The sequence below is a fragment of the Pogoniulus pusillus genome, chromosome 15, assembly GCF_015220805.1.
Source record: "Pogoniulus pusillus isolate bPogPus1 chromosome 15, bPogPus1.pri, whole genome shotgun sequence".
Lineage (NCBI taxonomy): Eukaryota > Metazoa > Chordata > Aves > Piciformes > Lybiidae > Pogoniulus > Pogoniulus pusillus.
In genome coordinates, this window is record NC_087278.1 from 11575979 (window position 1) to 11589494 (window position 13516).

Here is a 13516-nt window from a genome sequence, read left to right on the forward strand (position 1 = left end):
CACTGATGCTCCCAGAATGGAAAGCTGTGTGCATTGTCCTAGGTACAAAGCAGGAAACTGCAACCTATGTGGAAGTGACGAGGAGATAGAACTTTCAAAAATGCCCCCTATGGAAAACATTTTAATGCGTTTAGACATTGCACATATTTAGCTTAGGGTGAGACAGAAGGTTTATAGCAAGTGGTACCTATCTTCCTCAGTAAATAATAAACTCCTGTTTTGTGGTTCTTTTTCCCTTGGAAAAGTGTGTTGATTCGTAGTTCAAATCCTACTGAGGTCTGTAGTGACTCAGGCTTCTGTTTCCATGACTCAGCAGTGCCAGATTTAACTAATTTCCTACCAAAAAGGTACCAGTGTAATAGACACAGCCTTCTCAGTTTTCACTGTTTTTATAGCATTTGGGAATTACCTTGAGACCAAAAGCAAGGTCCTGTCTGTTCCAAAAATGTTGCAGTGCAGTAATGAGAGCAGTGAGGAAAATGTCACTTTTCCATCACTGTATAGGTGGATGATGCACATTTGGCCTCTGCCCCTGTTTGAATGATAGGGGGTGTTGGAAACTGAAAGGGGAGAAGAGAAGTATTAGTAGCAGGCTCAGTACAACACACCTTTGCCTTGTTTTTCACAGTTGGTCCTACACATACATGTGACCTCAGTGACCAGAAGAAAAGCCTCCTCACTTACAGTGGCTTGTGCTAAGGAAAACAGACCTGTGGTGTATTACATCTGATTTGGGGGTTGATACTTTTCAACTAATGCTTTGTAGTTGTGTTTCTGATGGTATGCAGGGGCCTCAAGATGTGGCAGACCTATTTTTAGCTATCTAAAATAAAAGAAAACAAACTCAGCACAGTTGTAAAAAAGAAAAGAAAAAGCAGTGTTGGCAAGGCAGTGTGGGAGAAATTGGCTCTGCCAGTAACTTGGCTCTAGCTATTCTGAGTCTGGTTGTACCATGCCTTCCTCACAGGGAATACAGCTGGCTCAGAGAGCCTTCCCAGAGGAGTCAAGGAAACCACTTGTAAACACTTGAAGCAGGTTTGCAAAGTGCCTCTTTTCCATACTGCCCACACACACACACATATCACCCTCCAAAACAGTGACTGTCATGCACTAAGTAATCAAAGAGCTCAGGTGGGATCTGCGCTGGCGTTTGGCAGCACAGAAATTTTATAGGGTTTAAGTTCAGGTAGAGATTGCAGTGAGGCATTTGAGGGCAGAAAGCTTCACTGGCAGCAGAAACAGAAAATGTTGATTCTGTGATAGCTGGGAAATGAGAGATAGGAACAGGCCCCTTTGGTGTATGTTCCACTCTGATTGCAAAACAGGCATATTGAAATAAGGGATCTGCCTAACGAGGATTACTGGAAATAAACAGTTGAGATAGATGAAGAAATGAAACTAAACACCCCTGGGAAATGTGCTTTTCATTCTCCCTGTTTATTTTTGTCCAAAAATGGTTCCATTTCATAGAAATGTTTATGATTTTGTGGATAGGGGTGGAAGTGAGACTGCTTTTCCTTGGCAGTTTGCAGAAATGTGTTATCTCGGCAAGTCTAATTGCAGTCGGCTGAGCTTGGGCTGGAGTTTACTCAAAGGTGCAGCCCCATTTTTAAGTTCTATTTTCCAGTAGTGTAATACACAAATTTCTTCAAAGGTTAACATCTCCATTAAACACAGGCACAGTTCAAAATACACATTTCTGAAAGAGAAACAGACACAGTCAGGAGAATCTCACAGGGTGAGAAACATCTAAGAAACCAAAGTTTTAAGGGGATCCCAGAATTGTTGAGTAATTGTGCTGCAAGACCCTAAGCACAATGCTTCGACCACTAAACATGTTTTTTTCGTGTGTGTTAGAAAAGTTTCAGAGCAAAAATGCAGTAGGGGCAGTGCTCAGAGCAGCACTGGCATTGCACGTAATAATGTCACTAATTTCAAAGCAAGTTTTGCATCTAAAAGACTGCAGGAAACATGAAGTCTTAAAGACAGTCACCTCACCTGCAGAGTCCAAGGGTCCCCCCAGCCAAGCTGTTATGTACTGTCAAGGGATATAGGCTCCCTGATAGCCTAAGCACTTTCAAAATATGCAAAATGCCTTGAGATCCTCTGACCAGATCTCTTTATTTCTCTGTAAAGACTCCCTGAAAGTAACTCTGATATCCAACCACCCAGGCAGGGCTGGTACTTCAGGCCAGGCTATGTCACATTGCCTTGCCCTGTGTCTTGCTCTCTGGCTTGGACACAATCTCACTAAAACCAGCAGAGCCACAGAAAGTTAGAAGTGATGCTGAAATGTGGAAGGAGCCATTAGATCTAGCTGAGCCGCTGACAGAAACGTCACTGTCTATCTCAAATAAGCTGGGAGGTGCTACATCAGCTCTTCTAGCAGGTACCTAGAAGGTTGCTGTGCCAAGTAACATTGTTGTTGCTTTGTGTGATGGTTTGGGTGTTCCCCCCCCACACTTTAGAGGTACCCCACTAGACTCAGCCGGCTCTGGGAATATAAATGAAGCTATTTATTTACAGCTGGCACAAGATACAAGCAGATATTTACAGTATATACAGTTATAGACAGAAATATACAAGGTAAATGGTAATATAAACACAACTCCCCTCCCAGAAACCTGAGTCCCCAGGAGGGGCTTTCAACCACTCCTGCACCTTCTCCCTGCCCCTCTCAACCTTACCCCAGTCCTAAGGAAGAATGGAGGTTCAGCCAAGAGGTTATGAAGCAAAGGTTAGTCCAAATGGAAGGTGAGGTTAGGGAGATGCAGCTCGGTCAAAGCCCAGCCAAAGAGTGACAAAGATGGTGAGAGTGTTATCTAATGTTTACTTTCTTCTTCAGCAAGACTCTGAGGGGAGCAGACATCACCATTGTTTTCCTTTCACAGCCTATGATCTAGCTCTTTTCACCAAAACATTCTAGCTAGCTTCAAACTAGCACACTTTGCCGATATCCCATCCCTAACATTGCCAAGACTAAAAAAAGGGGGGAGGGGCAAAGAGGGAATTGTCCCATGAGGGTCAATACCAAAGTCAGACATGTTTGCAGGCTGGACCATGGAGGAGGCTCCCAGATAGCCAAGTCTCTCATCCATCCATCTGAAAAACTTGCTGTTTCAGCCACAGCCAAAAGCTTCCAAAGGAAGCTCCAAGAATTAATGAGGATGCTGTTTGTCAGACCCAGCTATTCCAGTTATTTCATATGAGCTGTTTTCCTAGGATAAGCATATATCACCTCATCAGCACAGTGTCCATAGGTCACCAAGGCTGCATGCTTGAGCAGTAAGGGGCACAAGCTGCTGTCAGCCAGGGTGTTTTTCTACCTGTTTCTGTCTCTGTCTCGTTCTGTTTAACTTTTAAGCCCTGTTTGCTCAGTTTGCTAGTTGAAACAGGCCTTTGTTTTCCTTCTCCAGCACGTGCAGGGCTAGTGCAAGTAGTTAAGAGAAGCAAGCTATCCTCCTGCCACAACATCAACACCCTTGTTGCCAACAACAATTACTCCATGCAGGGAGTTTTTCTCTTATCTGCTGATGCATGCGTGCGTAGGGCTGAGGTGTTAGTGATGGGATGTGCTGCCTCTTGATGTTTCTGAGTTTCTTAAACACCACATTTTGACTTACAAAATTAGGAAAAGGATCCTTTATCTGCAGATCCACTGACAGTTGCCCCTTCACTACATGGCCTGGGTCTGGTACACACCTTCAGTCTAAATTTGTGCGCACTAGTTGGCTCCCTTTTTACACATATACCACCCTTGAACTCCCAAAGGTGCATTTCTTCTGCACTACCCAGTGAATTTTCAACCCCTTACACAGCAATGCTTTTGCTTAGACTAGCCCAGTAACCAGTACAGAACCCATAATGTGGCTGCTCAGCAGAAAACATTCTCAGGAGTTCTCTCTTTATCTGCAATTAAACTTAGGGCTGCCGCTCAGTACATTTACCAGCTCCAGCCATTGCTCAGAAACGCTCAGAACACATAAGATTAAGCAGCTGATAGCACTGGGAAGAAAGAGGGCTTTCATTCCCTTCCCTTAATCCATGTGTTACCTCTCTCAGGTGACAGCATGATCTCCTTCAAGATGAATGCACCCTTAGCTTTGAAAGGAAACTTGAAGGAGCTTATGCAAAGAGAGACATGGTCCTGACTGGAGACCTTTTGTAATTTAATTTGATTTCACCAAATCCTATGGCTCTTGGAATCTGAATTCAGTTTCCAAATTACTTTGCAATTAGAGCATCAATGGGGAATTCAGACACATCTATCAGCAAAACAGGGAACCAAAATCCTCACCTGTGGAGCAATCTATAATCATTTTACTCTCTTAACATCCATGAAAATAACCAAGCTATTCTTTTGGCTTTACTCCCCCTTCTCTAAGTCTAACCACTTCACCAGCACCACTGTCAGTTCAGCATTGAGCATGGTAACAGGGCTGCACCTATCCAGAGGGAAAGCAGAATGGTTAGATGTGTGGCTGCAAGCCATCTAAGGTGCTCCTGAGAGCCAGAGTATTTCTGGGTTATATATCCTCTCCTTCTGTATCAACCTTGCTTCAGCAACACCTGTCGTGGTTATTAAGTTCCTCTCTTCCCTTTTTGGTGGTTCCTCCAGCTGACCAGTGATTGAACAGTGTGGCTTTGGGCCACATACAGAACAATTTGCTCACCTCACAGATGGCCAAAGCAGGAATTTTCTGTGCTACTTTTATGCTGGGGTTTTAGTACCTGAAGAGAAATCAAAAATCAGTCGTGGGGAACATTATGTCTGTCTGGGCACAACCCTGAACAATAAACATCTTATAATCGTGATGAAGGTGATAACTGTGAGGTTCATGCTAACTGGTGAGGCCAATGGCAAACATTCACCCTTATATGTGAAATGCCAGCACTGTGGCTTTCCCCATCGATGTTACATGCTGCCTTCTCCAGATACCATCCTCACAGACTGTGGCCTCCCTCAGACCTCACTGGTAGGTGGGACACAGGTAGCACATTCCCCCTTACTCCTGCCATGCATGGGGCATGCTGAGACACCCTTGGTTCCTAATAAATGCAGTTATGATTAATAGTGGGCTCGTGCTTCCCTGGTCTGACACTCAAAGGAGGTAGCACTGGCAAATTTCATCTAGTAATTTCTGCCCCTTATCAACTCTCCTGTTCTCCAGCACAACATATAAATGTGCCTTTCATTGATTTGCCTGTGGAGCAGAGGTCCAAGGGACACATTTGATTTGTCTCTGCTCAGGAATGGTGCTGCTGGTTTCCTGCCTAGTATCTTCTCCGATCTTCACTGTGCCAAGAAGGGACTCCCACCCTCTTCCCAGTCACATCTGTAAAGCAAAGCCTGCTGACAGCAGATCTATAACTAAACCCAAACTGATCTCCTTCTGGCTCCTGAACCCCCTCTCTGCTCTCTCAGCCTGAGGTCTGTGTACACTAAGGCTGGATTAACCCTGGGTAAATATAGCAACTTCACATTTTCTTGCTGCTCTCAGGTCAAGAAAGCAAGGAGGGAAAGACATAATAGCACATTTCTCTCACCTCCTTCACCAGTATCAGAACATTTTGCAAGCACTTATCTGTTTTACAATCAACGACTGACGTTCACTGTGTCTGGTTTTTGTTTCCTCCTGCCCCTTATCCCCAAGTTTTCTCAGCTCATTAAAATCTTCAACTCGCTGGGTCCTGAGAAGTTCCCTCTTGTTGAACAAACGTTCTTCCCAAGCCATAAGCAGATGGTGAGTACCTTTGTTTTCTTCTAATGCAAGCATGGATGGGGATAAGCAACAACTGTGTCTGGGTGTGAGATGTGGTGGTAGGAAGGGACAGGGACTCCATTTTACATACAGATAATTGCTACCTTAAAAGCAACACGGAGAAAGCACTACGTGTGAACCCCTATCCTTTCTTGCCCAGCCCTACCCAGAGTCATGCATGGCCCCTGAAAAAGTGAACCATGACAACAGACTCAAAATCAATGCAAAAAAGTCAGTGTAAAATCTAGTCACAAAAGCTCATCCCTTAGAGCAGGCAATCACTCTACTGAGCTTGAGCAGATTTTTTCCCTCACGGAATTATCTAAACCACATTGACAATCTGGGACATGGTCTGTAAGAGATGTTTGTTTCACAATGACAGTTTGCTTGGGCCTCACACGGTTGCCATCCATGAAACGTTTATCAGCCTGAGCAGGCAGTCAACCCAAGTTGGAGTTCTCAAAAAAGAGTTTGTTTCAGCTTGTAAGGCTTCATTTGCACAGTGGCTCTCACATCGTCTTCCATCAACAACCAACCATTCAGTGCCCTGCGCTGCTAATGGGCACTCTACCAAACTCATAGTGCACCTTCCAAGAAGACTACATTGGTGCCTTTATTCCTGGAGAATGTGGAAAAGCCACTAGCTTTGTTTGGAACTCTTCATGTCTCTTGATTTTCCCTGGATTAAAATGATGACAGGAGTCCCTGAGTTTTTGCTCCCATCTTACATCCATAAATTACTGGCCAGTCTTATCTGACTGAGGTTTGATGAGACTCTGTGTGAACCATGACTCTCATGTGAACCACAACGCACATGTGAGCCACTGACTGACTGAACCTATTTTCTGTGCTTGATCATGAACTTAAGCAGCAGTGATAGGCTCAAAAACATTCAGCCCCCTTTTTTCTCACACACTTGTTGTGGCATTGTGGGCCAACCACAATGCATATTCCCTAGGTACCTGATGGTGGACATAAGTACGTAACAGGGGCTTCAAACTTCAAAAGGTGATCTCATGTAGATTCTTATGAAAAATCCCACCAGTGCTCCCTAGGCACAGGAATACCCAGGAGTGCTGGTCCCTCTTCTCTCCCTTCCACTACTCTGATCTCTAGCTGTGCTGTGTGGATGGCAGCACCTGCTGCTTCACAGGCATATCGTGAAGGTAAGTACAATGTTGGGAAGGAATGCAGGGGTAAGAGTTGTGTTATCATTTAAGAGATAAAGCAATGGATGAACCTTAAGCATTCTGTGATGGGTCAGTGGCAGCTTTTAAAAGAAGAGTTGATTTTACAAAGAAGATTTTGTGACATGTTCCTTCGGAACAGTTGTGACTTTGTCTGACTATCACTTCAGGAATGGCATTTTTGGAAGATCTGGTTAAGGTTTTCATGCAAATACGTCAGCTGGCAAGGAAAAACACACTCCGACTACCTGGAATTGTGACTTTTGATTCCTCAACACATAAATGTATTGTTACCAGCACTGTACTTGGTTTCACATATTTGTCAGCTTTATAGCTGATCACCTACTTGGAGATGTTATTGCTTACTGCTGAAAGAATACAAGAACCTTTTTAAACTGTAGGGCGTTTCAACTGAACACAACCACCATTGTTGACATGCAGGCTTGCATAATCTGATTTGAATCAGAGTCACCTTCCAAATATTTACACAAGCAACAATCTACTTGGGCAAATTCAGGCCAGCTCTTTCCAGGTGGGAGGTCTGCCTCACAGAATTAAGCTGTACAACTTCTCAAGCTCTTTTTGGGTACATCTTCACAACACCCTGGGCTGGGGGAGACTGAGGGGGCAATTGCTGGCAGCAGGCAAGCTCCGATGCAGTTATTATTCCACCAAGTACCTGCAAGAGTTGCTTGCCCACTGTGCATTAGCTTAGCCATCTGTCAGATGGGAATATAATGATTCTCCTTTTCCATTTTCTTCCCCTTCCAGGAGGCATTTTCAAGCTGCACCAGTTCACACTCATAAAATACACTGTGGTCCTTTGATGGCTGACCCCCTGGAAGTGTTTATTTCAAATGTTACAGGCTTACCTGTTTGCAATGTGATACACTTTAAGCAATGAAATTCTCACAGAGCAGATCCTCATCCTTCTATGTCCCAAGCTTTCCAAAGCTTACTTTCTCAACCTTTGACTTAAAACAGAGAATGAATATAAAAATCATCTATGCAGAGAAGAGATTTTCCTGAAGTGAGATAAAGGAAGCTTCTAGCAGCAGGTCCATTTTAATGGAGCTGAAAATACTTTGCCTGAAAGCTTCCTTCTCAGAACAAGGTATTTTTAACCAGTCTTAAGCAATAAGCCTACAGAGAGGACACAGGGCTAGGGCATTTCACAGCAGAAAAGATAGAGAGATTCATGTCTCTTCCCTTTGCCACAGGCATGCACCTCTCAACCCTCAGCCCAGTGCCAAGTCTGGCAACTGTTCTAAGCCCTGCTGGTGCCACGAGAGCCATGATGAGTGCCTTGCTCTGTAGTGCCCCCCTCTATCCAGTTAGCAAGCAGAAGTCATTCACTTCTAAAGGAATTTTTCACCTCTCCTGGGCTTAGGACTCCAACAACAATTCTTAGATGAACCTGTTGAAAAAGAGGGAAGAACTGATGGAAGGATCTTTGCCAAAGCACAGGAATTGCCAAGGGTGGAATAACTGCTTTGGGCCAAACAGCATATTACCAAGGAAAGAAATTAATACATCCACTTGCCAATTAATTTGTGTGCATGTGAAGTGGACAAATTAATATAAGTGAAGCAGAGACAGAATGTCTGTGATAGAAATAAAACCACTTTACTGTTTAGAATAAAAGGACACTATAAAAAGTGAAAATTATGCAACATTACCTTAAAAGACAATATACATTCACTGAATATAAAATTTATAAATAACATGGAGGAAAACTGTAAACAGTGCTAGAAAATTTAGCAACAAATACATTCCTTCTGGAAAAAAAAAATTCACACGAGTTTGGTTCCCTCCCCGAGTTTCCATGACTATCAGGAACAGCAGAGTGGCTCTAGGAAGGAAGGACAGTGGCAGAGAGAAGCAGCCAGTAGAGGCAAAGCAGCAGCCAATGTTTTGTGGATGAGTGGATGAGTAAGATTTTTCTCAAGACTGGTAGTTCCAAAAGCAACTTATTCTAAAAGATTAAATGGAATAATAATTTGCAGTTAAATGGAATAATAATTTGCAGTTCCCTACGCTTTGTTCTGCCTCTCTAAGCTTTAAATGTGTAAGACACACTTTCAGAGACATCTGAAAGAACAAAAACTTGTTCCCATTGAGGCCTTTCCTTCAAAGAGTCTTTAGTATGTTTCCCCGTGAGGTAGCATTTCACTCCAGCCAAGTCAGAGTGGGATACAGTGATGTATTTAGGTTTTAGAATAGTCCTACCTAAAGGGCCACATAACTCTTCAAAGCATGGGAAATTTAGACCTAAACTGGCAGGATTGTTCCATAGAGGGGAAGGGGAAGCCTCCCACACCGGGGCTTTATTCAAGGCACTCCATGCACAGATCTCTTGCTCTCTACTCCTCCATCTTGGAAAATGAAAAATCACATCCAGTCTTTCCTAAATCTTCAATGTATTTGTCATAGGGTTTTATGTAATACTAGAGGGGGAAAGCATCCTCAAGAAAATAAGGAAAAATATCTATAAACCAGAAAGCATTTGGAAACTGTCTAGAAATGAGCTATGCATTTTTAAAAGTACTTCTAATAATATTGTTATATTTAAAGCATGGAGAGGAGGGAGAAACTCTCATCCTGTACATGGCCAGGGTTGTGTTCACTTAGGCTGTGCCATTGACCTTAGCTTATAGGATGAAGCAATGAGCATGTCAGGGGTGACAGGAAGATATTTATGCTGCTGCTAGCCATTGTATGCTCCACAGCATAGCATTTGGGGGAGAACTTCACACCTGCCTGCTCACATCTCCACGCCTGGTGTTCCCACATATTGCATTGCTTGCTGTAAGGAGGGTGAGAGTTTTGTCCGTTGGCGGCAGAAGTGACTTAGCAAGACAAAAGAGAGGAGAGCGGTAGAAAGGAAGAAGTCTTTGAGTCTGATTTAAAGCCTGTTCGATCCATTTAATGGCTCCCTCCCACTTCAAGGGAGCCTTCAGTTAGGCTCTTAATGCAAGCACAAGCTAAAGCTTAGCCCAAATACATGTCCTTGATAGAATGCACGGAAACCAAACTAAGAAGCCTCCCAAAAGAAATGTATTTTTACTGGATTCTTCGCCCTCCTTTTGGCTCCACATTTTTGAAAGCCTTAACAATTGTTTCCTTACACAGCAAGGGGAAAGATTTGCTACCAAACCCCCACCCCTGCCACTTCAGCTGTCTGCATCTCAGAAATCTTTGACTGTCTGCAGTATAAAATGGCAATACACTTCATTTTCTGATAATGCATCTGTTGTTTTGTTGTTTACAAAGCACATAGCTACATTATATCCTACCTGGGGACACGAGTCCTCATAGTATTAGAATGCAAATATTTCCACAATAATCTGAGTGCAATACTGTGATGTCTCAGCTAGCTAAATGAATCAGTGACAAGTAAAATACGCAGAGCTGCGGCTTAATGAAAATTCAAATCAACACTTCACTGCATCAAGGGGCATTCTCATTCAGCCTTCCAAAGCTGGGAAAGGTGGCTGCAGCTCAAAGAGATGCAGGTTTTGCAAAGTCACCTTGAGCTTGAGAAGGGCTATCTCCAGTGATGCCACCTCCACACGGTGCAGTGAGGCTGGCAAAGCTGGCTTCACTCTGCTCTCAGTGACCTTCAGAGATATTTATCAGCCGTGCACAGCTTGCAGAGATTGCTTCACTGTGCCTAAACCCCCAGCCTGTGTTCTGCAAAAAGTGGCAACCTTCTGATGCACCACCTGATCCTATGATGGGTGCTGTGAAGCACCCTACTCTCCCTCTTATCTCCAACCCATAATTTAGGAGTAGTCACAGGGAAGACTGCTTCTGAGAAGTGTTCCAAGCCCAAATCACTGGAAAATCCAACAGCCCTTCACTGTGTTTTGTGCCATCATGCCCCTCAGAGCTGCTGAAAAAGGGAAAACCAACAACACCCAGCAGACCCAGGCATCTCTTACACCAGCTCTTTGAAAATGTCCTTTAAAGCTCATGTTAGAAAGGAAGTGACGTGCTGTTTTGCTGCAACAACACGTCTAGTAAATGAGGCATTTCAGGGGATGTACATCTGACAGAGCTCTGGGAGCACACAAGGAACATAAATATGCATCAGAGCCCATCTCAGCCACCTTTTCCTTTCCGTTTGGCAAAGAGGTCCTAAACAACTCTCCAGTAATGGAGGTCACTGACTGTAAAATGCTGTATTACCCCAAGCTGGAATCACTGCAATACATTTATCCTGCTGGTGGCAGCTCTGCTTTCTAAGTGGAATGAACTGAAGATATACAGAAACTTATGATAAATAATCATAGTAATACAAAAATGAAGTTATGCATAATCTCCCTGCCCAAGCCCTCCCCATCCAAAACTCAGTCACCCATTTTGTCACCACCCCTTCTTCGCCATCATTAAAACTTAAAATACTTTTATTTGATAAGAAAAATTATATTATAGTTTTCTTAATTAAAAAAAACCAACAAAAAAATGAAAAAAACTTCTCCAGTCAACAGCAAAGCACAAGACAGTGAAGTTCCTCCTCCCACATCACTACAGGCCATAACATGAGCATATGCAGAGCTATGCTTAACAGTGCCTAGAGGGAAACGCAGCACTTGACACAAAAGTAATCCTCTGGGCAGCTGAAATTGTGTGATCCCAGCCAGCACTTATTAGGAGCCCACTTTTCCATGCCTAGCCGCCCCTCCCCCTCCACACACACTTCCTTTCACTGTATAAACAAGCGCAGCTAGCGTAGCTGCGGGAGGAGGAACCGTGATGCAAAGACATACAGAGGAAACAATGACTGTAGCCACTATTGCAGATACACTGGAGCTTCAATACCTTAGAAACAACTCACTGACTCGGAATGTCAATAGTTCTGTCTTTAAAACACAAACAAACCATTCTTTTGTTTACAACACCCAAAAAACAAAATTCCACATCCTGTCAAAAATAGCTTATGTCATTATATGTATATACATCTTAGTTCAGCAAAACACTATTTTGGCAATAGATTCTTTTTTTTATATAGTAAGAGCTCTAGCAAGTCTCCCCTTTCCCTCTTACATGTGATTGATTTACGGTTGGCATTTTTGCATCTGTTTGGTTTAAGGGGTTCCCAAGCTGGTTTTGCTGTTGAAGCTAAGCTGCAAAAAAATTCAGGGGCCACTGCCGCTCAAAACAGGATGGCACAGCACTTCTGCTCTGCTGTAGGGGCATTTACCTCCCTAAACACAGAGAACTGGGCTTTTGGTTTTTTTTAAGCAACAAAAACAGTCTCCCTCTTGTTCCGGGGAAAGCCAGAATCTCAAACGTGCTGTTGCGTTCACACTGTGACTGAGTTAGCTAGGACAATCAGTCAACAGTGCTTTCACCAGGTGATATGGCCAGAGGCACCAGGTAAATCCTCACACTGCTGGAGTCAATCGCATTGCCAATCTCTCCCATAGAGGAGGCTTTATTTTGGACATGGTTTCTTTGCAGAGTTTAGGCTGGGGTTCTTTTCAGTTTTGTTTCATTTGCCAATAGGATTAATGAAACCTGTTCTCCTTCAGATAGATTTCCCTACATAGTTTCAGCACTTAGTGCATGAGGAGGGGGCAACAGGAAGCCAGCACATAGAAGAATACAGTGCCTAAGTGGCATAGTTTTTAGATTTTTGTTTTCCTAAAAAAATAGAGATTATATTGCCATAGCTAATGATACATGTAAGAGAGAGCAAGAGCTCCATCTTTCTTCTTTTTCTTCCCCTCCCATTTTTCCCTCTGGTGTGCAAAAGTAAGCTCCCAAATGTTGTCTGATCAAAAGGAGTGGTATCAAAAAATGGAAAAGGTGATTACAAATTCAGTAAGGTAGCACAGACTTTTTTTTTCCTCTTTTTTTTTTTCCCTCTCCATTTTCTTTAAGTGTTCGAAGTGCTAAAATTTGCATGAAAACAGGCACTAATTTCATTGTCGTCATCATGATCTGGTAAGAGTTAGTGTCCAAAGGAAGACCAGCCACAAGTAAGGGAGAGGGGAGATAAGGAAGGGAGAGCATGCTCAGGGATCTGTGGCATTGATTATCGTTTTATCTGGAGGTGCCCATCCTCTGTACCAGCTGCAGTAACCTTCCACCCTCTGGATGCAGGCATAGTGCTTTGCTTGGTATCCTGAGTGGCCGAAGTTGGAGAGCATGTCTGTCCAAATGCACTCATTCTTGGAGGTTGCAAAGCAGGGCAAATAGTAGCAGGGTCTGATCTGCAATTGTAAAGAGAGATCAAGTCAGGCCACGTGGAAGGACAACATTATAAGAAATGCCTTTTTATCAGAGACAAGGGATGCAGAATTCCACTCCAACCGTGCTTACTAACCCAAAATTCAACAAAGTACATAAGCAACTGCTAGGCTTCACATACACAGGGTCAAAAGGCCTTTTCAGGTGCAGAAAAGCCAAGCTTGTGTCTATGTTTTTGCAGACCTGGAGCCATGAACATTTTATTGCCGGTGCCAGGCTGTGAGGTTTTGAGCAACCAAAACATTTACACAGGACAGTGTTATCTCATCAGACCTCTGCCACCTGACTTCATTCACCTGCAAATGGTTC

The 13516-nt window shown here is 43.4% G+C and overlaps 2 protein-coding genes across 9 annotated transcripts in view; one reads left to right on the top strand and one right to left on the bottom strand.

The window, feature by feature from the left end:
- SYN3 (synapsin III) overlaps window positions 1-13516 on the top strand; it is a 276823-nt gene that overhangs the window by 129448 nt on the left and 133859 nt on the right. For all 8 annotated transcript variants that reach the window (XM_064155376.1, XM_064155375.1, XM_064155369.1 and 5 more), the window contains one exon: window positions 5655-5744. In XM_064155376.1, coding sequence (XP_064011446.1) covers window positions 5655-5744 — 90 coding nt within the window. The remainder of the gene's footprint in view (window positions 1-5654; window positions 5745-13516) is intronic.
- Window positions 8551-13516, bottom strand: part of TIMP3 (TIMP metallopeptidase inhibitor 3) — a 43455-nt gene continuing 38489 nt past the window's right edge. Inside the window, exon 5 of the mRNA XM_064155378.1 lies at window positions 8551-13170. Within this exon, the coding sequence (XP_064011448.1) occupies window positions 12973-13170 (198 nt within the window). The 3' untranslated portion in view covers window positions 8551-12972. The remainder of the gene's footprint in view (window positions 13171-13516) is intronic.